This window comes from Lytechinus pictus, chromosome 1 (genome assembly GCF_037042905.1).
Source record: "Lytechinus pictus isolate F3 Inbred chromosome 1, Lp3.0, whole genome shotgun sequence".
Lineage (NCBI taxonomy): Eukaryota > Metazoa > Echinodermata > Echinoidea > Temnopleuroida > Toxopneustidae > Lytechinus > Lytechinus pictus.
The window spans coordinates 28,371,438-28,397,789 of record NC_087245.1 but is presented as its reverse complement, the minus strand read 5'-3'; the positions used below and the strand labels follow the sequence as shown (position 1 = coordinate 28,397,789).

At 36.7% G+C, this 26,352-nt stretch overlaps 2 protein-coding genes across 2 annotated transcripts; both read right to left on the bottom strand.

The window, feature by feature from the left end:
- Nucleotides 1-4,431: 4,431 nt before the first annotated feature.
- Nucleotides 4,432-6,562, bottom strand: LOC129265233 (serine/threonine-protein phosphatase 1 regulatory subunit 10-like). Its single transcript, XM_064099691.1, has 2 exons — nt 6,408-6,562; nt 4,432-5,555 (listed from the first exon to the last, which is right to left on the bottom strand). The coding sequence occupies exons 1-2, from the start codon at nt 6,460-6,462 to the stop codon at nt 4,693-4,695; spliced, it is 918 nt and encodes a 305-aa protein (XP_063955761.1). The 5' UTR covers nt 6,463-6,562; the 3' UTR covers nt 4,432-4,692.
- Nucleotides 6,563-12,473: 5,911 nt separating this feature from the next.
- On the bottom strand, nt 12,474-21,655 carry LOC129265224 (uncharacterized). The gene is made up of 4 exons (XM_064104104.1): nt 21,510-21,655; nt 19,735-20,637; nt 14,229-14,297; nt 12,474-13,370 (listed from the first exon to the last, which is right to left on the bottom strand). Exons 1-4 carry the CDS (start codon nt 21,562-21,564, stop codon nt 12,571-12,573), a joined length of 1,827 nt encoding a protein of 608 aa, XP_063960174.1. The 5' UTR covers nt 21,565-21,655; the 3' UTR covers nt 12,474-12,570.
- Nucleotides 21,656-26,352: the final 4,697 nt, after the last annotated feature.

Genomic DNA, 26,352 nt, shown 5'->3' with positions numbered 1-26,352 from the left:
TACTGGGAGCGGACTCTTTCCGACAACATCGTGGCAAACTCCAAGCAGACCGGCCAATGACTCACCTCACCTCGAGATATGTACTTGATGTAAGTTACATTCATATCATTTATTTTTATCTATTTATTTATATATTTATTTTCCACTAGTGGGATGGAACACTCTATCAGCAAATGCTGATACACAATCAAACATGGTAATGACAAAAGCACAAAATCATATGAATTAAATCATAAAAACGTACAATATTGGTGAAAGTAACAAAATACAATATGATAATAAAAACAAAATATGATTAAAAGCAATAGGGGGACTAAAAAAGAAAATTCAACAAAATGTAAACCAATAAGGAAAATAACTTAAAGGGATGGTCCAGGCTGAAAATATTTATAGCTTAATAAATAGAGTAGAATTCACTCAGCAAAATGCTGAAAATTTCTTTAAAATCGGGAAAAAAATAACAAAGTTATTTAATTTTAAAGTTTAGCAATATTTTGTGAAAACAGTCGTCATGAATATTCATTAAGTGGGCTGTTGATGTCGCATCCCCACTTGTTCTTTTGTATTTTATTATATGAAATTAGGTTTATTCAGTTTTTTTCCTCCAAGAACTAGAAAAATTGGATTGACAACTGATTTAGTGCATTATATATTTATTGCTGCAACTTATTTCATTATAAGGGAGACATATAATTCACACAAGTATGAAATAATGAAAAAAATAAGATCTTATGTAATAACATAAGAAAACGGAAAGTGGAGGTGTGACATCATCAGCCCTCCTAATGAATATTCATGACGACTGTTTTCACAAAATATTGCTAAACTTTAAACTTCAATAACTTTATTATTTGTTATCCGATTATGATGGAATTTTCGGCATTTTGCTCAGTGAATTCTACACTAGTTATTAAAGGAGAATGAAACCCTTGAAACCAGCTGAATCCATATCAAAGAGAAAAATCAAAGAAACATATCATTGAAAGTTTGAGGAAGATTGAATGAATAATAAGAAAGATATGAGTATTTGAATATTGAGATCACTAATGCCATGTAGATCCTCCCATTGGCAACGCGACCAAGATCTGTGACGTCACACACGTACAACTCCCTCATTGCTTTAGTACTTATTTCACTTATATTCTCACTTTTATAGAATCTATCACAAGGTGAGGTGTTCTCTTTATGAGAGGACAAGTACAGAGATTTCACAACATTATATCATTGATGAATCGTTTGTCATATGATTAGAAAGAGCAAAAAGAGATGTTTTGGGGTATATTTTCAGTGTCCAAAAGGGGAGAGTTGTTCATCTGTGATATCATAGATCTCGGTTGCGTTGCCAATTGGAGGATCTCCATAGCATTAGTGATCTCGATATTCAAATGCTCATAACTCTTCTATTGCTAGTCCTATTTTACTCAAACTTTTGTTGATCTTATTCTTTGATTTTTCTGCTTTCACAAAAGCTAACTTGCTCCAAGAGTTTCATTCTCCTTTAAGATATAAATATTTTCAGCCTGGACCATCTCTTTAAAGATAACCTAAACTCAAGCAGGGGCTAAGGGATTGATTGAGGAGAAAAATGATGGAGGCGTTGCTAACAACAATAATCAGGATGAGGGATATGAGCATGTTTTTAAGATGTGTTTTTAAGGAATATATGTCCGTCGATCCAATCACTTGAGCATTGAGACGATGGGGACGGGGGTAGATACTGTAACAATTTACCTCATTATATTGCTATAGTAACAACCCCATCCTTCCCCTTCCATCTCTTTCTCACTCTTTAATATATTCATCACTCTTCCTCTCTATATAATTATATTAATGATCTTTCTACTCCCAATCTCTCATGTGTCTATTTATTGATATCGCACTCTCTCTCTCTCTCTTCAAATATCTCAACCCATAATATCACATTCTCTCCTTTTCTCTTTCAGTAATTATGTAAAAATTATCTAGTAGTGTACGATTTTTGACTGGGGGTGCTGATGTTAATTTGAAAAGCAAAAATAAGGGGGTTTCACTACAAAATGAAGGTCTTTTTGGTTACCCTTTTTCCCAATTTTACACATCTTTCAGAATACCTGGGGGTGCTGCCTATGGAAAATAGTACACGCAGAATCCCCAACTATATTTTTGGGGTGCTTCAGCACTCCCCGACCCCCACCCCCGCTTCCCAGGGACTTGGTGCCCGGGCATCACAAATAATATGTGCCCAATCAATGTGGGGCAGTATTTTACTCAATGTGGGAAGCCAGTATGGTTATTTAGAATGGGCAAAATTTTCAGTCATCACACTGAATAGATAAAAATGCCCAAAAGAAATACCCAATGTTGGTTTGACACATAATCACCCTCATGGAGCAATTTTACACAATACTTTTAAAGTGTATATAGGGTTAAGTTGACTGGCTTAGTTAAGATTGGATGGGAGAGTTAATATTAGCATTTAAGAAAAGAATTTCGGTTTTGCTGGTAACCAAGTTAATAAACTTCAGATCTTTGTAGGGTACTTAATACTGTTTGTTTTGTATGTGATTGATAATGTAGCCTATAGCTGTGGATGATGTTCAGTTTGGGAAATTAATTTGTAAAGAGGGTTCGGGAGTAGAATAAAAGAAGTAATTTTAATGGGAATTTTGTATATATGAGAGTAGTGGAGTAGCTCAGAGAATTTTAATGAGATTGTATTCAGAAGGGTTTAAAGATGAAATGAGAGAAATAAGTTAAAGTCAAATGGATGTAAGCTTCCATGGGGAATGATTATAATTGCTCACCCCAGAGTCCAGGGGCCGATTGCACGAAAGGGTCTTTCCAAGGACCGTCTTTCGTGTCGCCCATCTTTTATGATACGCCATGTAAAACGCATTTCAAATAAATTATCTGCAAATATATTTTATTTGTCCGTTAAAATAAACAAAATATTTGTTTATAAAATGATGTGATATCTCATGAAATTGTATAAAATTTGATTTAAAAGCAAGCTTACGAATTTTATTTGTTTATCATAAATTTCAGAAACACCCCGCTTATAGCGCATCATAAAAGATGGGCGACACGAAAGACGGTCCTTGGAAAGACCCTTTCGTGCAATCGGCCCCAGACTACTTTGTGAAAAGCATCAGTGGGAATGCCTGGAATAATTAAAGACGTATTGGGTGAGTACGTGTAAACCCATGCAACTCAGTGTTCCAGCGAGAAAGTCTTCAGCCAACTGTCAAGCCTGTGTACAATTACCATTGACATTCCCTATATGCTGATTATAAATCTTGTTCCACTCTGGGTGATCTATTTCCAAAAGGTGTTAAATACGCCAGACACATCCCTACATAGGCCTATATATAGGAGAAAGCTGCAATCTATGTAATTCTGGCGGGCATGTACTGGGAGCGGACTCTTTCCGACAACATCGTGGCAAACTCCAAGCAGACCGGCCAATGACTCACCCCACCTCGAGATATGTACCAGATGTAAGTTACATTCATATCATTTATTTTTTATGTATTTATTTATATATTTATTTTCCACGAGTGGGATGGAACACTCTATCAGCAAATGCTGTTTTTCGTAGGGGTCCATAAACACACAAAATAAAAAGTACAATACACAATCAAACATGGTAATGACAAAAGCACAAAATCATATGAATCAAATCATAAAAACATACAATATTGGTGAAATCAACAAAATACAATATGATAATAAAAACAAAGTATGATTAAAAGCAATAGGGGGATTTAAAAAAAAACTAACAAAATGTAAAACAATAAGGAAAATAACTTAAAGATAACCTAAACTCAAGCAGGGGCTAAGGGATTGATTGAGGAGGGAAATGATGGAGGCGTTGCTAACATCAATAATCAGGATGAGGGGGGATGACCATGTTTTTAAGATGTGTTTTAAAGGAATATATGGCCGTCGATCCGATCACTTGAGCATTGGGACGATGGGGATGGGGGTAGATACTGTAACAATTTACCTCATTATATTGCTATAGTAACAACCCCATCCTTTCCCCTTCCATCTCTCTCTCACTCTTCAATATATCCATCACTCTTCCTCTCTATATATCTTCATGATCTTTCTACTCCCAATCTCTCATGTGTCTATTTATTGATATCGCACTCTCTCTCTTCAGTTCTCTAGGCTTTTCTGGCTCGTCCCTCTTTCTCCTTTCAAGCTTCTGTCTGTAGCACTTCACACACATAATAGTTTCCCCATGCATCTCTCTCCCCTATTTTCTTTCACCATGCTCACTCGAATAATTATTTGGAGTCTCCTTTTCCCCACCCACCCCCCCCCCCCTCTCTATATAAATCTAAAATATCTCAACCCATAATATCACATTCTCTCCTTTTCTCTTTCAGTAATTATTTAAAAAATATCTAGAAGTGTATGAAATAGTAAACATGCTATGAAAGAACATGAGTTTGGTATGATATTTATCATGTTTATTTTACAAGTCTTTCAATAATGATAAAGGTCAATTTCATGATGAAACGTTTTGTATCTCCATTCAATTTTCTTGTCTGTTTATGATTAAAAAATATATAGATACCTGAGAATCGATGAAACATCGTCAGGTTATCAGTCAATACTAGAGGAAAGATATGGAAGACTTCATTTTTACAGTATTAGTCATTTTTAAAACACAATTTACAGTTGTCCGGTGACATTAGTATCTATTTAATTGTCATTGATTGCAATCTCAATCACTTCCGGTTGGGAGGATGGTGTTATCACTTCTGATGGGGAAGATGGGGTTGCATTTTCCCTAGTTGTTGACTCCTGCTGCTGCTGCTCCTCTTCCTCCTCGCTTTCATGTGATCCCCAGCGTCCTCGGTTGCCAAAGGGATGGTGGCGGCCATCATGTCCGTGAGATCCTTCCTCGGATCGGTTGTGTCTTCCAAATGGCAAGTTTTTGAAGAACCGGAAAGGCCTCATCTGAAATCTTGGTCTGTCCCAATCCCCGTCTCCGGTCTTGTTGTGATGACGATGTGGGTAATCTCCCGTCTTGTTGTGAGGGCGGTGGCCTTCAGTATGATTATGACGGTGGTGATGATGGTGGGGGTGGTAGCGATGGTGACGATGACCTCCATCCTCTTCGCTGCTGTCGTTATGCTGACCTTCTCCTTGATCCTGAAGACGACCCCGACCTCGTGATTGTCCTCTAGAAATCGGAGCCAGTCCAAAACGATCAAAGATTGATTTGGACTCTTTGGAGGCATCTGCGGTTTCTTCTTCTCCACCATCACGTCTGGTTCCGTCTTGACCGAAGAAAGGTCTTCCAACTCCTTCAGGTCTGGAGCCACGGAAAGGACCGTCAGATCTTCTTCCACCACCCATCGGACCACCAAATTGTCTTCGTTGGTCCATCTGAGGGGCACCAAGCCCCAACCTGGGGCCATCAAACCTCCTTCCATCCATCACTCCACCATCTCCTCGCCTTGGCCCGCCCATTGGCACTCCGTCAGGCCTTCCTCCGAAACGACCCTCTCCCCTCTCTCTCCCAGTCCCCATACCTCCACGATCATCTCTTCGTGCATTGGCTGTAAAAGAGGAAAATGTACAGAAAACTTAATAATTTCTATTAATTTATTAGTTTCTTAAGCCTTTCAGGATTCCAATGATATGAACTATTTCCGATGTGACACTGTTGTAAGAATGTTTCTGTTAAATATATATTTTTTTACAATGTTCATTTTACCAATAAGTAGCCTAGAACTATATCTTGCTATGTCTGATATTTCATATAGATTTTATGTAATTAAAGATTTATGATGATTTAGTTCTTATAGTCCGAATTTATAAGAACAATAAGATTTTCATCGTTTGTTTGGTTCGATGTGACACTATTCATGTATAGTCATATTAAACTTGAAGATATTTGACAGATTTTAGGATATAAACCATTTGACATAGGCAATTTTCTTTTGTATTAGCAACGCCCCCAACAAAATCAGAATACTGAAAATCATGATTATTGTTGAATTACAAGTTACAACTTTTGACAAAGACATAATCACCCCCTTCCCAAAATAATAATGATAATAATGACACATAAAAACCTTGCGTATGGGGAATTATTTTTGAAAATCGCGAGGGAAAATTTTGACCTTCTAAAATGAAAATTTGAATTTGTTACAGATTTTTACATTTAGAAAATAAAATCATATTGCACTCCTTTTCTTTCTTTCTCGTATTGAAAATTTTGCATGGTCACGGAACGTTTAGGTGCCCCATTAATACAGCAGTGGTGATTGATAATGATATAAAGTGTTATTCCTCCTTTAACAAACAAAATAGAAATAGTTATGATTTCTATCAATGAATTGCGAAAATCAAAATATTATCTTGTAATAATACCTTCAGATGATTGAAATACAAATATGAAGGCTTACCTGACACAGCAAGTGTAGCCAGGATAGCAAGGATCACAGTTGCTTTCAACTCCATGTTGACGTATTGGGGGTATCACTCCAGTCCCGCAAGTTTGAATTCTTTCCGTGTAAATTGATAGCTTATCAGGATGACAAGATCAGCTCCAAACCTGATTAAATTATGTTATAGCTCACTGTATTTATACACTTTCACTCCCTGACGAGAACCGCCCTCGTACCAAACCGTGACCGGCTTTTCCAGGTATTACCTGGTTGAATCATTTTATTGCTTTTTTAGTTTGTTATTTACCGGGGGAACGTTTCATGAAGGTACGTTGTCAATGGTTTTTCCCTTGACAAATTTGCTCTAAGCCAATCAGATGCAAGGATTTCAGTAGCTTATAACACTTGTCAGTGGAAATCACTGACTTTATTGTTTCATGAAATGCTCACCTGGTTGCTCTTTTCAATATCAAACCATGATCAGACCTGGTCAACTTTCATTTGCATAAATTTATTGCTTATTGTTTAAGAGAGTGCATGGTACCGAGTGGCATGAGCGGAAATCTCTCCTTGAAGGTAGGTGGGACACAATTGAGTTTTCCGTTTTTATGTTCTACAGAATTACTAACTCAAACAAACACACACATACATATATATATATTTATATATATATTTCGAAGAGGGTAGGTATTCCTAACTAAATATGAAAGGCCTCAATAAATAATGCGAGCGCGAAGCGCGAGCCCTAATATGTTGATATTTCATAAATTGTGACCTGAAAATTGAACATTCTGAACATTATTTGTGACCATGAACTAGATTCGAACCTACCTAAACCATTAATGCAAGCGCGAGCTGAAAGTATTTGATTTCCAAACTAGACATTCGTAACACTTTTTCAAATCCTGAACAGGATAGGAATTTAACTAAACAATAGACGCGAGCGCGAGCTGAAAATTTTTGATTTTCCAACCTAAATACTGGACATTCATAGCATTTTAAAAAGAATATGAATCTAAACAATTAATGCGAGCGGGAAGCGCGAGCTGAAAGTTTTTGATTTTCCAACCTAAAAACTGGACATTCTTAGCACTTAATAATGAACGGAATATGAATGTAAAGAATGAATGCGAGCGCGAGCTGAAAGTTTTTGATTTTCCAACCTAAAAACTGGACATTCATAGCACTTTAAAAAGAATATGAACAGGATATGAATCTAAACAATTAATGCGAGCGGGAAGCGCGAGCTGAAAGTTTTTAATTTTCCAATCTAAAAACTGGATATTCTTAGCACTTAATAATGAACGGAATATGAATCTAAAGAATGAATGCCAGCGCGAGCTGAAGGTTTTTTATTTTCCAACCTAAAAACTGGACATTCATAGCATCTTAAAAATAATATGAACAGGATAGGAACTAATCAATTAATGCGAGCGCGAAGCGCGAGCTGAAAGTTTTTGATTTTCCAACCTAAAAACTAGACATTCTTAGTACTTAAAAAAAAATTATGAACAGGATAGGAATCTAAACAATGCGACCGCGAAGCAAGGGGTGAAAGTTTTTGATTTCCCAACCTAAATACTGGACATTCTTAGTATTTTTTTTATATTATGAACAAGATAGGAATCTAAACAATTAATGCGGGCGCGAAGCGCGAGCCTAAGTTTGTATTTTCCAACCTAAAAACTGGACAATCGTAACAGATTTTCAAATCATGAACAGGATAGGAATTTAACTAGAAAATATCAGATTCGAGCGCGAAGTGTGTGCTGAAGATATGTCATTTCTGGCCTAAAAATTTGTATTATTAGCATACTTTAAAATCAAGGACATGGTAGCTATCTAACTAAATTTTAATTAATGTGAGCGCGAAGCGTATCCTATATTATTTTTTTCCGACCAAAAAAGTCATCTTCTTTTACCTTATAGCAATAAACAGGATAGTATCTGACTCAACCATATTACTGATGCGAGCGCGAAGCGCGAAATAATTTTTTTATATTCAGATCTGAAAACTGGATCTTTCAAGCACTTTTGAAATAAAGAACAAGCAGTTTATCCTAATAAGCAATGCGAGCGCAAAGCGTGAGCTTTTTTAAAGATTTAAACCTACAAATTATGAAAAGACGGATATCTTCCTAAATAAATAATTTGAGTTTATATATTTCGATCTAAAAAGTAAAAAAAAATTAAGCACGTTTTGAAATAAAGAGATGGCTGTGTATTATGCCAAAGCGAGAGCGAATTTTTGTATTTTTATACTATGACCTGAAATTCTTTTTTTTTTTTAATTATTCCCCTCCCCTTCCATCATTTGATTTTCTTCCTCGTCATATCTTTCTTAATTTTCTCCTCACTTTCCTATTTTGCGCCGCCAATAGGGGGTGGGCCGCCGCTTCGCCCCCTTGATCTACCTATGATGACCCCTCCCACGGCAAGAATTTTGTATAAAATGGAATATAAAAGTCTCGTTAATAGAGTATCTAAAAAAAATTTGGGGGATTAAACATAGTCAAAATTCACTGCGAAGGATTAATCATAACTCATGAAAACTATTCTTTTTACTGAGTACGCGAACTATGAAAATATATTCCAAGTAAATTTGGAATAAAGGGATAATGAATTGGTTTAACAAGGGTATGTTTTTACGGGGTATGGAACATTCTCGTCTACTATCTATGCACTAAATTTACTTATAAGTATCCAGGGGCGATTTTCATTTTTATTAGTTATGAAATTGACAATGGCCATCGATGTCATTAATGTCATTACTCTTTGGCTGGCATATAGGGCTAGATGCGAGTTCGAGAATTATCGGGCCGGTATGCCTTTTCTTTTCCTAACCAAGTTCTTAAAACAAAAACTATTTGTTTATATATATTTCGAAATTCGAGGATACATGTGTATAACTTCGATTTTGAATTATTTATTTTTTCTATAATAAAAGACCACAAATAGTAGGGGGGACATTTGATATTATGTCCCCCCCCCCTTTCCAAAATGGAAGGGGGGCGCTTCCCCTGTCCCCCCTGGGATTTCCGCCCATGTCGGGTGGTATTACGTCAACTTCGGATATCCTGTAGAGCCCCCCTTAAGATCTCGGCGCCGCGGATCGAGCGATCACGACGAAAACAGCACGAAGGTAGAGGATGACATAATCTACACCACTGCATATACGTAAATAAATTATCATATATTTCTTTTTATATGAATTATTTATTAATCATACTCTTTGCTCTAACTCACTCCTAGAAAGCTAATTTTTTGTGAAAATATTCTTTGTGGCATTCCTCACAACTACAAGCCAAAAATTACGCTAATGAAATTATTTTTCATATTTATTTCTTTGTTTTTTCAATCTTTTATTGTTTTTTTTTCGACAAATATCATCCGTGACATTATTCAAGTCATAAATAGTATCATTTTAAATGACTATTGACAATCAAGTGAGAATGTTCACTCATTTGTGAATTTTAGATGAAAGAGATTTTGTATTGACTTTGTAAATATTAAGTTTTTATTTTTGGTCTGACATGTACTTACATAATGTTGCGTTATTACGTAACCGCGTGCCCGGCAGGGCCCTGGGAACGATTTTTGACAGGGGTGCTGATGTAAATTTGAAAAGCAAAAATAAGGGGGTTTCACTACAAAATGAAGGTCTTCTTGGTTACCTTTTTCCCAATTTTACACATCTTTCAGAATACCTGGGGGTGCTGCCTATGGAAAATTGTACACGCAGAATCCCCAACTATATTTTTGGGGTGCTTCAGCACTCCCCGACCCCCCCCCCCCCCCCCCGCTTCGCAGGGCCATGGTGCCCGGGCATCACAAATAATATGTGCCCAATCGATGTAAGGCAGTATTTTACTCAATGTGGGAAGCCAGTATGGTTATTTAGAATGGGCAACATTTTCAGTCATCACACTGAATAAATAGAAATGCCCAAAAGAAATGCCCAATGTTGGTTGGACACATAATTACCCTCATGGAGCAATTTTACTCAATATTTTTAGAGTGTATGTAGGGTTAAGTTGACTGGCTTAGTTAAGATTGAATTGGAGAGTCAATGCTAGCATTCAAGAAAAGAATTTCGGTTTTGCTGGTAACCAAGTTAATGAACTTCAGATCTTTGTAGGGTATTAATACTTTTTTTGTATGTGATTGAAAATTTAGCCTATAGCTGTGGATGATGTTCAGTTTGGGAAATTAATTTGTAAAGAGGGTTCGGGAGTAGAATAAAAGAAGTAATTTTAATGGGAATTTTGTATATATGAGAGTAGTAGAGTAGCTCAGAGAATTTTAATGAGATTGTATTCAGAAGGGTTTAAAGATGAAAGGAGAGAAATCAGTTAAAGTCAAATGGATGTAAGCTTCCATGGGGAATGATTATAATTGCTCACCCCAGAGTCCAGACTACTTTGTGAAAAGCATCAGTGGGAATGCCTGGATTGATTAAAGACGTATTGGGTGAGTACGTGTAAACCCATGCAACTCAGTGTTCCAGCGAGAAAGTCTTCAGCCAACTGTCAAGACTGTGTACAATTACCATTGGCATTCCCTATGCTGATCATAAATCTTGTTCCACTCTGGGTGATCTATTTCCAAAATATGTTAGATACGCCAGACACTTCGCTACATAGGCCTATAATAGGAGAAAGCTGCAATCTATGTAATTTTTGGCGGGCATGTACTGGGAGCGGACTCTTTCCGACAAAATCGTGGCAAACTCCAAGCAGACCGGCCAATGACTCACCTCACCTCGAGATATGTACCAGATGTAAGTTACATTCATATCATTCATTTTTTATGTATTATGTATATATTTATTTTCCACTAGTGGGATGGAACACTCTATCAGCAAATTCTGTTTTTCGTAGGGGTCCATACACACAAAAAATAAAAAGTACAATATACAATCAAACATGATAATGACAAAAGCACAAAATCATATCAATTAAATAATAAAAACATACAATATTGGTGAAAGTAACAAAATACAATATGATAATAAAAACAAAATTTGATTAAAAGCAATAGGGGGACTAAAAAAGAAAAATCAACAAAATGTAAACCAATAAGGAAAATAACTTAAAGGGGTGGTCCAGGCTGAAAATATTTATAGCTTAATAAATAGAGTAGAATTCACTCAGCAAAATGCTGAAGATTTCTTAAAAATCGGAAAAAAATAACAAAGTTATTTAATTTTAAAGTTTATCAATATTTTGTGAAAACAGTCGTCATGAATATTCATTAGGTGGGCCATCTCTTTAAAGATAACCTAAACTCAAACAGGGGCTAAGGGATTGATTGAGGAGAAAAATGATGGAGGCGTTGCTAACAACAATAATCAGGATGAGGGGGATGAGCATGTTTTTAAGATGTGTTTTAAAGGAATATATGTCCGTCGATCCAATCACTTGAGCATTGGGACGATGGGGATGGGGGTAGATACTATAACAATTTACCTCATTATATTGCTATTGTAACAACCCCATCCTTTCCCCTTCCATCTCTCTCTCACTCTTTAATATATTCATCACTCTTCCTCTCTATATAATTATCTTCATGATCTTTCTACTCCCAATCTCTCATGTGTCTATTTATTGATATCGCACTCTCTCTCTCTTCAGTTCTCTAGGCTTCTCTGGCTCGTCCCTCTTTCTCCTTTCAAGCTTCTGTCTGTAGCACTTCACACACATAATAGTTTCCCATGCATCTCTCTCCCCTATTTTCTTTCACCATGCTCACTCCAATAATTATTTGGAGTCTCCTTTTCCCCACCCACCCCCCCCCCTCTATTTATAAATCTAAAATATCTCAACCCATAATATCACATTCTCTCCTTTTCTCTTTCAGTAATTGTTTAAAAATTATGTAGTAGTGTATGAAAAAGTAATGCTATATGAAAACACGGGTTTGGTATAATATTTATCATGTTTATTTTACAAGTCTTTCAATAATGATAAAGGTCAATTTCATGATGAAACGTGTTGTATCTCCATTCAATTTTCTTGTCTGTTTATGATTAAAAAAATGTATGAATGCCTGAGTATCGATGAAACATCGTCAGGAATTTTTATCAGTCAATACTAGAGGAAAGATATGGAAGACTTCATTTTTACAGTATCAGTCATTTTTAAAACACAATTTACAGTTGTCCGATGACATTAGTATCTATTTAATTGTCATTGATTGCAATCTCAATCACTTCCGGTTGGGAGGATGGTGTTATCACTTCCGATGGGGAAGATGGGGTTGCATTTTCCCTAGTTGTTGACTCCTGCTGCTGCTGCTCCTCTTCCTCCTCGCTTTCATGTGATCCCCAGCGTCCTCGGTTGCCAAAGGGATGGCGGCGGCCATCATGTCCGTGAGATCCTTCCTCGGTTCGGTTGTGTCTTCCAAATGTCTTGTTGTGATGACGATGTGGGTAATCTCCCGTCTTGTTGTGAGGGCGGTGGCCTTCAGTATGATTATGACGGTGGTGATGATGGTGGGGGTGGTAGCGATGGTGATGGTGACGATGACCTCCATCCTCTTCGCTGCTGTCGTTATGCTGACCTTCTCCTTGATCCTGAAGACGACCCCGACCTCGTGATTGTCCTCTAAAAATCGGAGCGAGTCCAAAACGATCAAAGATTGATTTGGACTCTTTGGAGGCATCTGCGGTTTCTTCTTCTCCACCATCACGTCTGGTTCCGTCTTGACCGAAAAAAGGTCTTCCAACTCCTGCAGGTCTGGAGCCACGGAAAGGACCGTCAGATGTTCTTCCACCACCCATCGGACCACCAAATTGTCTTTGTTGGTCCATCTGAGGGGCACCAAGCCCCAACCCGGGGCCATCAAACCTTCCATCCATCACTCCACCACCTCCTCGCCTTGGCCCGCCCATTGGCACTCCGTCAGGCCTTCCTCCGAAACGACCCTCTCCCCTCTCTCTCCCAGTCCCCATACCTCCACGATCATCTCTTCGTGCATTGGCTGTAAAAGAGGTAAATGTACAGAAAACTTAATAATTTATATTAATTTATTAGTTTCTTAAGCCTTTCAGGATTCCAATGATATGAACTATTTCCGATGTGACACTGTTGTAAGAATGTTTCTGTTAAATATTTTTTTTTTTTTACAATGTTCATTTTACCAATAAGTAGCCTAGGCTTATATCTTGCTATGTCTGATATTTCATATATATTTTATGTAATTAAAGATTTATGATGATTTAGTTCTTATAGTCCGAATTTATAAGAACAATAAAATTTTCATCGTTTGTTTGGTTCGATGTGACACTATTCATGTATAGTCTTAATAAACTTGAAAATATTTGACTGATTTTAGGATATAAAGCATTTGACATAGGCAATTTTCTTGTGTATTAGCAACCCCCCCAACAAAATCAGAATACTGAAAATCATGATTATTACTGAATTACAAGTTACAACTTTTGACAAAGACATAATCACCCCCTTCCCAAAATAATAATGATAATAATAAAGACACATAAAAACCTTGCGTATGGGGAATTATTTTTGAAAATCGCGAGGGAAAATTTTGACCTTCTAAAATGAAAATCTGAATTTGTGACAAATTTTTACATTCAGAAAAATAAAATCATATTGCACTCCTTTTCTTTCTTTCTCGTATTGAAAATTTTGCTTGGTCACGGAACGTTTAGGGGCCCCATTAATACAGCAGTGGTGATTGATAATGATATGAAGTGTTATTCCTCCTTTAACAAACAAAATAGAAATAGTTATGATTTCTATCAATGAATTGCGAAAATCAAAATCTTATCTTGTAATAATACCTTCAGATGATTGAAATACAAATTTGAAGGCTTACCTGACATAGCAAGTGCAGCCAGGATAGCAAGGATCACAGTTGCTTTCAACTCCATGTTGACGTATTGGGGGTGTCACTCCAGTCCCGCAAGTTTGAATTCTTTCCGTGTATTGATAGCTTCTCTAGCAGGATGACAAGATCAGCTCCAAACCTGATTAAATTCTGTTATAGCTCACTGTATTTATACACTTTCACTCCCTGACGAGAACCGCCCTCGTACCAAACCGTGACAGGCTTTTCCAGGTATTACCTGGTTGAATCATTTTATTGCTTTTTTAGTTTGTTATTTCCAGGGGGAGCGTTTCATGAAGGCACGTTGTCAATGGTTTTTCCCTTGACAAATTTGCTCTAAGCCAATCAGATGCAAGGATTTCAGTAGCTTATAACACTTGTCAATGGAAATCACTGACTTTATTGTTTCATGAAATGCTCACCTAGTTGCTCTTTTCAATTTCAAACCATGATCAGACCTGGTCAACTTTCATTTGCATAAATTTATTGCTTATTGTTTAAGAGAGCGCATGGTACCGGGTGGCATGAGCGGAAATCTCTTCTTGAAGGTAGGTGGGACACAATTGAGTTTTCCGTTTTTATGTTCTACAGAATTACTAACTCAAACAAACACACACACATACATATATATATATATATATATATTTCGAAGAGGGGAGGTATTCCTAACTAAAGATGAAAGGCCTCAATAAATAATGCGAGCGCGAAGCGCGAGCCCTAATATGTTGATATTTCATAAATTGTGACCTGAAAATTGAACATTCTGAACATTATTTGTGACCATGAACTAGATTCGAACCTACCTAAACCATTAATGCAAGCGCGAGCTGAAAGTATTTGATTTCCAAACTAGACATTCGTAACACTTTTGCAAATCCTGAACAGGATATGAATTTAACTAAACAATAGACGCGAGCGCGAGCTGAAAATTTTTGATTTTCCAACCTAAATACTGGACATTCATAGCACTTTAAAAAAAATATGAACAGGATATGAATCTAAACAATTAATGCGAGCGGGAAGCGCGAGCTGAAAGTTTTTGATTTTCCAACCTAAAAACTGGACATTCTTAGCACTTAATAATGAACGGAATATGAATGTAAAGAATGAATGCGAGCGCGAGCTGAAAGTTTTTTATTTTCCAACCTAAAAACTGGACATTCATAGCATCTTAAAAAGAATATGAACAGGATAGGAACTAATCAATTAATGCGAGCGCAAAGCGCGAGCTGAAAGTTTTTGATTTTCCAACCTAAATACTAGACATTCTTAGTACTTAAAAAAAAAATATGAACAGGATAGGAATCTAAACAATGCGACCGCGAAGCAAGAGGTGAAAGTTTTTGATTTCCCAACCTAAATACTGGACATTCTTAGTATTGTTTTTAAATTATGAACAAGATAGGAATCTAAACAATTAATGCGGGCGCGAAGCGCGAGCCTAAGTTTGTATTTTCCAACCTAAAAACTGGACAATCGTAACAGTTTTTCAAATCATGAACAGGATAGGAATTTAACTAGAAAATATTAGATTCGAGCGCGAAGTGTGTGCTGAAGATATGTTATTTCCGGCCTAAAAATTTGTATTATTAGCATACTTTAAAATCAAGGAAATGGTAGCTATCTAACTAAATTTTAATTAATGTGAGCGCGAAGCGTATCTTATATTTTGTTTTATTTTCCGACCAAAAAAGTAATCTTCTTTTACCTTATAGCAATAAACAGGATAGTATCTGACTCAACCATATTACTGATGCGAGCGCGAAGCGCTAAATGAATTTTTTTAATATTCAGATCTGAAAACTGGATCTTTTAAGCACTTTTGAAATAAAGAACAAGCAGTTTATCCCAATAAGCAATGCGAGCGCAAAGCGCGAGCTTTTTTTTAGATTTAAAACTACAAATTATTAAAAGACGGATATCTTCCTAAATAAGTAATTTGATTTTATGTATTTCGATCTAAAAAGTAAAAAAGATCAAGCACGTTTTGAAATAAAGAGATGGCTGTGTATTATGGCAAAGCGAGAGCGAATTTTTGTATTTTTATACTATGACCTGAAAGTTTTCTTTTTTTTTCAATTATTCCCCTCCCCTTCCATCATTTAATTTTCTTCCTCGTCCTATCTTTCTTAATTTTCTCCTCACTTTCCTATTTTGCGCCGCCAATAGGGGGTGGGCCGCCGCTTCGCCCCCTTGATCTACCTGTGATGACCCCTCCCACGGCAGGAATTTTGTGTAAAAATGGAATATAAAAGTCTCATTAATGGAGTATCTAAAAAAAATTCTGGAGGATTAAACATAGTAAAAATTCACTGCGAAGGATTAATCATAACTCATGTAAACTATTCTTTTTACTGAGTACGCGAACTATGAAAATATATTCCAAGTAAATTTGGAATAAAGGGATAATAAATTGGTTAAACAAGGGTATGTTTTTACGGGGTATGGAACATTCTCGTCTACCATCTATGCACTAAATTTACTTATAAGTATCCAGGGGCGATTTTCATTTTTATTAGTTATGAAATTGACAATGGCCATCGATGTCATCAATGTCATTACTCTTTGGCTGGCATATAGGGCTAGATGCACTGGCGTAAATCCGTGTTGATGGGTGGGGGGGATGACTGAAATATTTTGGCATTTTTTTGCAATCATGTTTTTAGATATGCAAGGAATTGTCATTGATATGTCCACAGTGGCGTATCGTGGGTCACGGCATTGGGGGGGGGGCACCAGCAAAATTGTTGAATCACCGAGTGAGTGTGCTAATGAGCGCGCGAAGCGCGCTAAGTTGCCTGTTATACTGACCTAATAGAGACATTTTAAGGACAATGTCATTAAACGGGTATATTTCTCACTGATCAAATAATGCGAGCGCGAAGCGCGAGCTGAATTTTTTTTATATTCACACCTAAAAAGGGACATTATAATCAAATTTGTGTAATCATGATATGTACCTGTCTAGCTAAACAATGCGAGCGCGATGCGCGAGCTGAAAATTTAGATAATTCAGACCTGAAGTGGGGCATTCTAAGGTTTCTTTGTAGGAATTAACTAGGACCATACGTATTTCATTAACCAAATGATGCGAGCGCGAAGCGCGAGCTCAAAATTTTTGATATATTCAGTTCAGAAGAAGGGACATTTTAAGGACTGATTTTAGGAATTCATTAAGAGCAGATAATCTCACCAATCCACTAATGCGAACGTAATCACGGAAAGGAAATGTTTCATATATACGAAGACCTTAACATGGAGCAATCACTTTTTTAGTCATGAAAAAGAAGCATATGTCACTACATAAAACAATGATAACTCAAGTGCTAGGAAATATATTTGGTTTATATTGACTTGAAAAAGGGATGTTTTAGTACAACAGGATTATATATCTCGTTAAACAGACAATGCGAGCACCAGGAACAATGAAGACGTATGCCCTGGGCAAATTATGTTTCATAAAATTATGATAAAAATGTTTCTTATGTATAATGTAACATAACATAATTATAATATAATATAACATTATAATGAATAATATTTTCTTCTTTCCCACTACGTTTCTCTTCCTTTCTCCCTCTTTTCTCCTTTTCCCCCTTTCCCCGTTTTTTTTTGGTCAGCCGATGGGGGGGGGGGGGGGGATGTGCCCCCATGCCCCCCGTAGTTACGCCACTGTATGTCCATATGGCAAATACCCCTCCAATATTATTATCTGTTTTACCCCATGATGGTTTAATGGTTTTATTAGAGATTACATTAAAAAAAAATTGACATTCCATCTTATTCCCTACCCAAAGACCCCAACATTGATGAATTGGAAGAAACGGAGGTTTCTCTTCAATGTTATAATAAGGACATAAGTATTTCGTTTGGAAATGGTGAACTGGGTCTTTATTTGCATTTTATAATTCAATAATATTGTTTTATTTGTTAAGCGGTATTTTGGGAAGAATTTTCACCAATAAAACAATTATCTCTTGTGATTTTTTTTCTTCATTTATTTCGTAAAAAGTGGGGGGATGTTTGTACAGGCCACCCCCCCCTCCTCGAAAAGTTGGGGGGATATATCCCCCCCCCATCCCCCCGGGATTTACGCCAGTGGCTAGATGCGAATTCGAGTATTGTCGGGCCGGTATGCCTTTTCTTTTCCTATCCAAGTTCTTAACAAAAACTATCTGTTTATATATATTTCGAAATTCGAGGATACATGTGTATAATTTCGATTTTGAATTATTTATTTTTTCTATAATAAAAGATCACAAATAGTAGGGCCAATGACTCACCTCACCTCGAGATATGTACCAGATGTAAGTTACATTCATATCATTTATTTTTTATGTATTTATTTATATATTTATTTTCCACGAGTGGGATGGAGCACTCTATCAGCAAATGCTGTTTTTCGTAGGGGTCCATAAACACACAAAATAAAAAGTACAATACACAATCAAACATGGTAATGACAAAAGCACAAAATCATATGAATTAAATCATAAAAACATACAATATTGGTGAAAGCAACAAAATACAATATGATAATAAAAACAAAATTTGATTAAAAGCAATAGGGGGACTTAAAAGAAAAACTAACAAAATGTAAAACAATAAGGACAATAACTTAAAGATAACCTAAACTCAAGCAGGGGCTAAGGGATTGATTGAGGAGGGAAATGATGGAGGCGTTGCTAACAACAATAATCAGGATGAGGGGGGATGAGCATGTTTTTAAGATGTGTTTTAATGGAATATATGTCCGTCGATCCGATCACTTGAGCATTGGGACGATGGGGATGGGGGTAGATACTGTAACAATTTACCTCATTATATTACTATAGTAACAACCCCATCCTTTCCCCTTCCATCTCTCTCTCACTCTTTAATATATTCATCACTTTTCCTCTCTATATATCTTCATGATCTTTCTACTCCCAATCTCTCATGTGTCTATTTATTAATATCGCACTCCCTCTCTTCAGTTCTTTAGGCTTCTCTGGCTCGTCCCTCTTTCTCCTTTCAAGCTTCTGTCTGTAGCACTTCACACACATAATAGTTTCCCATGCATCTATCTCCCCTATTTTCTTTCACCATGCTCACTCCAATAATTATTTGGAGTCTCCTTTTCCCCATCCACCCCCCCCCTCTATATAAATCTAAAATATCTCAACCCATAATATCACATTTTCTCCTTTTCTCTTTCAGAAATTATGTAAAAATTATCTAGTATAGTGTATGAAAAAGTAAAGCTATGAAAGAACATAAGTTTGGTATGATATTTATCATGTTTATTTTACAAGTCTTTCAATAATGATAAAGGTCAAATTCATGATGAAACGTGTTGTATCTTCATTCAATTTTCTTGTCTCTTTGTGATTAAAAAATATATGGATGCCTGAGTATCGATGAAACATCGTCAGGAATTTTTATCAGTCAATACTAGAGGAAAGATATGGAAGACTTCATTTTTACAGTATCAGTCATTTTTAAAACACAATTTACAGTTGTCCGATGACATTAGTATCTATTTCATTGTCATTGATTGCAATCTCAATCACTTCCGGTTGGGAGGATGGTGTTATCACGTCCGATGGGGAAGATGGGGTTGCATTTTCCCTAGTTGTTGACTCCTGCTGCTGCTGCTGCTCCTCCTCTTCTTCCTCGCTTTCATGTGATCCCCAGCGTCCTGGGAACTTGCCAAAGGGATGGCGGCGGCCATCATGTCCGTGAGATCCTTCCTCGGTTCGGTTGTGTCTTCCAAATGGCCAGTTTTTGAAGAACCGGAAAGGCCTCATCTGGAATCTTGGTCCGTCCCAATCCCCGTCTCCGGTCTTGTTGTGATGACGATGTGGGTAATTTCCCGTCTTGTTGTGAGGGCGTTGGCCTTCAGTATGATTATGACGGTGGTGATGATGGTGGGGGTGGTAGCGATGGTGATGGTGACGATGACCTCCATCCTCTTCGCTGTTGTCGTTATGCTGACCTCCTTGATCCTGAAGACGACCCCGATCTCGTGATTGTCCTCTAAAAAGCGGACCGAGTCCAAAACGATCAAAGATTGATTTAGACTCTTTGGAGGCATCTGCGGTTTCTTCTTCTCCACCATCACGTCTGGTTCCGTCTTGACCGAAGAAAGGTCTTCCAACTCCTTCAGGTCTGGAGCCACGGAAAGGACCGTCAGATCTTCTTCCACCAACCATCGGACCACCAAATTGTCTTCGTTGGTCCCTCTGAGGGGCACCAAGCCCCAACCCGGGGCCATCAAACCTCCTTCCATCCATCATTCCACCACCTCCTCGCCTTGGCCCTCCCATTGGCACTCCGTCAGGTCTTCCTCCGAAACGACCCTCTCCCCTCTCTCTCCCTGGCCCCATACCTCCACGATCACCTCTTCGTGCATTAGCTGTAAAAGAGGAAAATGTACAGAAAACTTAATAATTTCTATTAATCTATTAGTTTCTTAAGCCTTTCAGGATTCCAATGATATGAATCATTTCCGATGTGATATTTCTGTTAAATATTTGTCTTAGTTTTTACAATGTTAATTTTTACCAATAATGAGCCTAGGCCTATATCTTGCTGTCTGATATTTCATATATATTTTATGTGATTAAAGATTTATGATGATTTAGTTCTTATAGTCCGAATTTATAAGAACAATAAGATTTTCATCGTTTGTTTGGTTCGATGTGACACTATTCATGTATAGTCATATTAAACTTGAAAATATTTGACAGATTTTAGGATATAAGCCATTTGACATAGGCAATTTTCTTTTGTATTAGCAACCCCCCCCCCCCCAACAAAGTCAGAATACTGAAAATCATGATTATTGTTGAATTACGAGTTACAACTTTTGACAAAGACATAATCACCCCCTTCCCCAAATAATAATAGTAATAAAGACACATAAAAACCTTGCGTAATAAAATGGGGAAATATTTTTTAAAATCGCGACGGAAACTTTTGACCTTCTAAAATGAAAATATGAATTTGTGACAAATTTTAACATTCAGAAAATAAAATCATTTTGCACTACTTATCTCTCTTTCTCGTATTGAAAATTTTGCTTGGTCACGGAAGGTTTGGGGGCTAGCCCCTAGCCCCCTCCCCCATTAATACAGCAGTGGTGATTGATAATGATATGAAGCGTTATTCCTCCTTTTATCAAACAAAATAGAAATAGTTATGATTTCTATCAATGAATTGCGATAATCAAAATATCATCTTGTAATAATACCTTCAGATGATCGAAATACAAATTTGAAGGCTTACCTGACATAGCAAGTGCAGCCAGGATAGCAAGGATCACAGTTGCTTTCAACTCCATGTTGGCGTATTGGGGGTGTCACTCCAGTCCCGCAATTTTGAATTCTTTCCGTGTATTGATAGCTTCTCAGGATGACAGGATCAGCTCCAAACCTGATTAAATTCTGTTATAGCTCACTGTATTTATACACTTTCACTCCCTGACGAGAACCACCCTCGTACCAAACCGTGTCAGGCTTTTCCAGGTATTACCTGGTTGAATCATTTTATTGCTATTTTAGTTTGTTGTTATTTAGCGGGGGAACGTTTCATGAAGGCATCGTGTCAATGGTTTTTCACTGGACAAATTTGCTCTAAGCCAATCAGATGCAAGGATTTTCAGTAGCTTATAACACTTGTCAATGGAAATCACTGACTTTATTGTTTCTTGAAATGCTCTCCTGGTTACTCTTTTCAATATCGAACCATGATCAGGGTGAACTGGTCAACTTTCATTTGCATAAATGTATTGCTCATTGTTTTAGAGAGTGCCTGGTACCGGGTGGTTTTACGTCATCTTCGGATATCGGATCGGATATCCTGTAGAGCCCCCCCCCCCCTTTAAGATCTCGGCCGCGGATCGAGCGATCACGACGAAAAGTGCACGAAGGTAGAGGATGACTTAATCTACACCACTGCATGTACGGAAATAAATTATCATATATTTCTTTTTATATGAATTATTTATTCATCATACTTTTTGCTCTAATTCACTCCTATAGAAAGCTAATTTTTGGTGAAAATATTCTTTGTGGCATTCTTATCAACTACAAGCCAAAAATTACGCTAATGAAATTATTTTTCTCATTCATTTCTTTGTTTTTTAAATCTTTAATTGTTTTTTTTTTGGACAAATATCATCGGTGACATTATTCAGTCATAAATAGTATAATATTAAATGCTATCGACAATCAAGTGAGAATTTTCACTCATTTGTGAATTTTAGATGAAAGAGATTTTGTATTGACTTTGTACATATTACGTTTTTATTTTTGGTCTGACATGTACTTACATAATGCTGCGTTATTTCGTAGCCGCGTGCCCGGCAGGGCCCTGGGAACGATTCTTGACTGGGGGTGCTGATGTAAATTTTAAAAGCAAAAATAAGGGGGTTTCAATAAAAAAATGAAGGTCTTTTTGGTTACCTGTTTTCCCAATTTTACACATCTTTCAGAATACCTGGGGGTGCTGCCTATGGAAAATAGTACACGCAGCATCCCCAAGGAAATTTTTGAGGTGCTTCAGCACTCCCAGCACCCCCGCTTCCCAGGGCTATGGTGCCCGGGCATTACAAATAATATGTGCCCAATCAATGTGGGGCAGTATTTTACTCAATGTGGGAAGCCAGTATGGTTATTTAGAATGGGCAAAATTTTCAGTCATCACACTGAATAGATAAAAATGCCCAAAAGAAATTCCCAATGTTGGTTGGACACATGATTACCCTCATGGAGCAATTTTACACAATATTTTTATAATGTATATAGGGTTAAGTTGACTGGCTTAGTTAAGATTGAATGGGAGAGTTAATGCTAGCATTAAAGAAAAGAATTTCAGTTTTGCTGGTAACCAAGTTAATGAACTTCAGATCTTTGTAGGGTACTTAATACTGTTTGTTTTGTATGTGATTGAAAATGTAGCCTATAGCTGTGCATGATGTTCAGTTTGGAAAATTAATTTGTAAAGAGGGTTCGGGAGTAGAATAAAAGAAGTAATTTTAATTGGAATTTGTATATATGAGAGTAGTAGAGTAGCTCAGAGAATTTTAATGAGATTGTATTCAGAAGGGTTTAAAGATGAAAGGAGAGAAATCAGTTAAAGTCAAATGGATGTAAGCTTCCATGGGGAATGATTATAATTGCTCACCCCAGAGTCCAGACTGCTTTGTGAAAAGCATCAGTGGGAATGCCTGGATTGATTAAAGACGTATTGGGGGAGTACGTGTAAACCCATGCAACTCAGTGTTCCAGCGAGAAAGTCTTCAGCCAACTGCCAAGACTGTGTACAATTACCATTGACATTCCCTATGCTGATTATAAATCTTGTTCCACTCTGGGTGATCTATTTCCAAAAGGTATTAAATACGCCAGACACTTCCCTACATAGGCCTATAGGAGAAAGCTGCAATCTATGTAATTTCTGGCGGGCATGTACTGGGAGCGGACTCTTTCCGACAACATCGTGGCAAACTCCAAGCAGACCGGCCAATGACTCACCTCACCTCGAGATATTTACCAGATGTAAGTTACATTCATATCATTTATTTTTTATTTGTTTATTTATATAAATAAACTTCTGCGGATCTTGGAATCAACCTTTGTCAACGAGAACCTCGTCGGTGCAACAAGAGAGCTGCTAGGACTCGCCAATGGAGCTAGAAAAAATGCTGGGTACAAGTTCTTATGGACTTACAATGGAAAATATATATGTCAGGAATGACGAGAAATGAGCTCCTGTCATCATACTCTCGAAAGAAGATATTTCGAAGCTGAAATAACTGTAAATATGTAATGTCTTTATTTTATCTTTTACGTAATGCTTATGAACGTAATGGATACTACATAGGAGGCGCGATAGCTCAGTCGGTAGAGCGGGGGACTCGTATTCCGGTGACCCGGGTTCGATTCCCACTTGGTGCGCTAGTGCCCTTTGGTAAGGCATTAATCCTCAGTACCAGGTCCTTCGGAGAGGACCGCCGTCGGTCCTCTGGTTGCTTGCTTACAAGCATTCATGCTTTCTTAGCAATCAGGTAAAAAAATCACCACCAATACCACCACCAATTTAATCTTATCAACATAATTTCGCTTAATGATAACGAAGAACTTGATCCATTTCAAATAACAACAGCATCACTTTCTACTGAAAAATTTTCCTCGACAAAAGCTTTTCCTCAGTCATTCTTCATTTCGCACGTGAATGTGAGATCTTTGAATCGCAATTTTGAAATGCTGAAAGAAGTATATGAAGATGAATTTAAATCATTTTTTGATATTCGCATTATCAGAAGTTTGGAATGTTAAAGACATAAATCAGTTTTCAATGCCATGGTATAATCTTGAATTATAATGTAGAAATATTACAAGAGGAGGAGGAGTTGGTGCTTATATTCATTCAGGACTTAATTACAAACGAATGCCTAATTTGTCCTTGCACAATGCTGAATCATTATGGCTGAAAATTCTCATTCAGGATGCGAGTATCATATTCGGGGTAATTTATAGAAAACCAAACAGTAACTTTGAAGAATTTAGTCTTGATCTCAACGAGCAATTGCATAACTTGAATCTAGACAGAAACCATTGCAATATTGTAGGAGATTTCAATATAAATCTTTTATCTCCAACTGAAAGTTGTGAGTTTATTCACATGACAGAATGTTATGGCTTACGTCAGTTGATGACAAGTCCAACAAGAATAACAAGTTCTAGCATATCTCTCATTGACCATTTCTATACAAATATATATGCCTATCCTATTCAAGCAGGGTGTATTGAAGTAGATATTTCTGACCATCTCCCAGTTTACTCCGTTTTTAAGAACTTCAAGTGTGTTAAACAAAGAAAAAATAGTGTAACACGGAGAAAATTTTATAATTTTTCAATAGATTCATTTTGTAATGATCTACATGTTACTACTGATTTTAGGAAAAGCGTTTTAGAATGTATGGATCCTAATGAAGCTTATAATATTTTCCAAAGACAGATCTTATTTGTTTGTAATAAACATGCTCCTATTGAGACAAAATGTCTTAAACAGAAAAAGAAAAATAAACCTTGGATAACACGATGTATTAAGCGTTCAATATCGACAAAGCACAAACTTTTTTTTCAAGTTATAAAATCAAATTATAATAAAGATTGTTTGAATAAATATAATAAATACAGAAATCAGTTAACAACCGTCTTAAAGAAGCAAAGCAAATGCATTATGAACATAAGTTTAAAGCAGACAAAAAAGATTCAAAGAAAACTTGGAGTCATATCAATGAACTTTTGAATAAAAATAGCGGCTCGAATCTGAATTCCTCAACAATTATTTCTCTACTATTGGGAAAAATCTAGCTGAGAAAATTGAGGAGCCAAATGTTAATTACCGAGAGTTCATGGGTCCATACATTAGTCAAACATTTTTCTTCCTGCCAATAAACAAGTTCAGAAGTTAAAGAAATGTTATACACTCTTGATCAATCTAAAGCAAGTGGCTATGGTGACATATCAGTTCGACTATTGATATATGCTATGAATTGTATTTGCAAACCTCTTTCGCATATATTCAATCTATCATTTACCAAATGCATTTTTCCAGATAAATTAAAAGTTGCAAGAGTTATACCAGTTTTCAAAAAGGGAGATAAAAAATTACCTGAAAATTATAGACCAATATCGATTTTACCCGCGATTAGCAAAATATTTGAAAAACTAGTGAATGCACGATTGATGAAATTCATAGAAAAGAATGAAATATTGTATAAACACCAATATGGTTTTAGAAATGGATACAGTACGAAACTTTCACTGATAAATCTGATTAATCAAATTACAAGATATACTGATGAAGGAAAGGTGACAGTAGGAATATTCATCGATTTTGCTAAAGCTTTTGATACGATTAATCATTCTATTCTCATTAAGAAACTAGAACACTATGGCATTCGTGGTAAGGCAGTAGAATGGTTTAATGATTATTTACGAAACAGAAAGCAATTTGTTAATTATGATGGTGTAAATTCCGAATACAGGTCGATTTCATGCGGTATTCCACAAGGATCAGTTTTGGGTCCAATTTTGTTCTTGTTGTATATAAACGATCT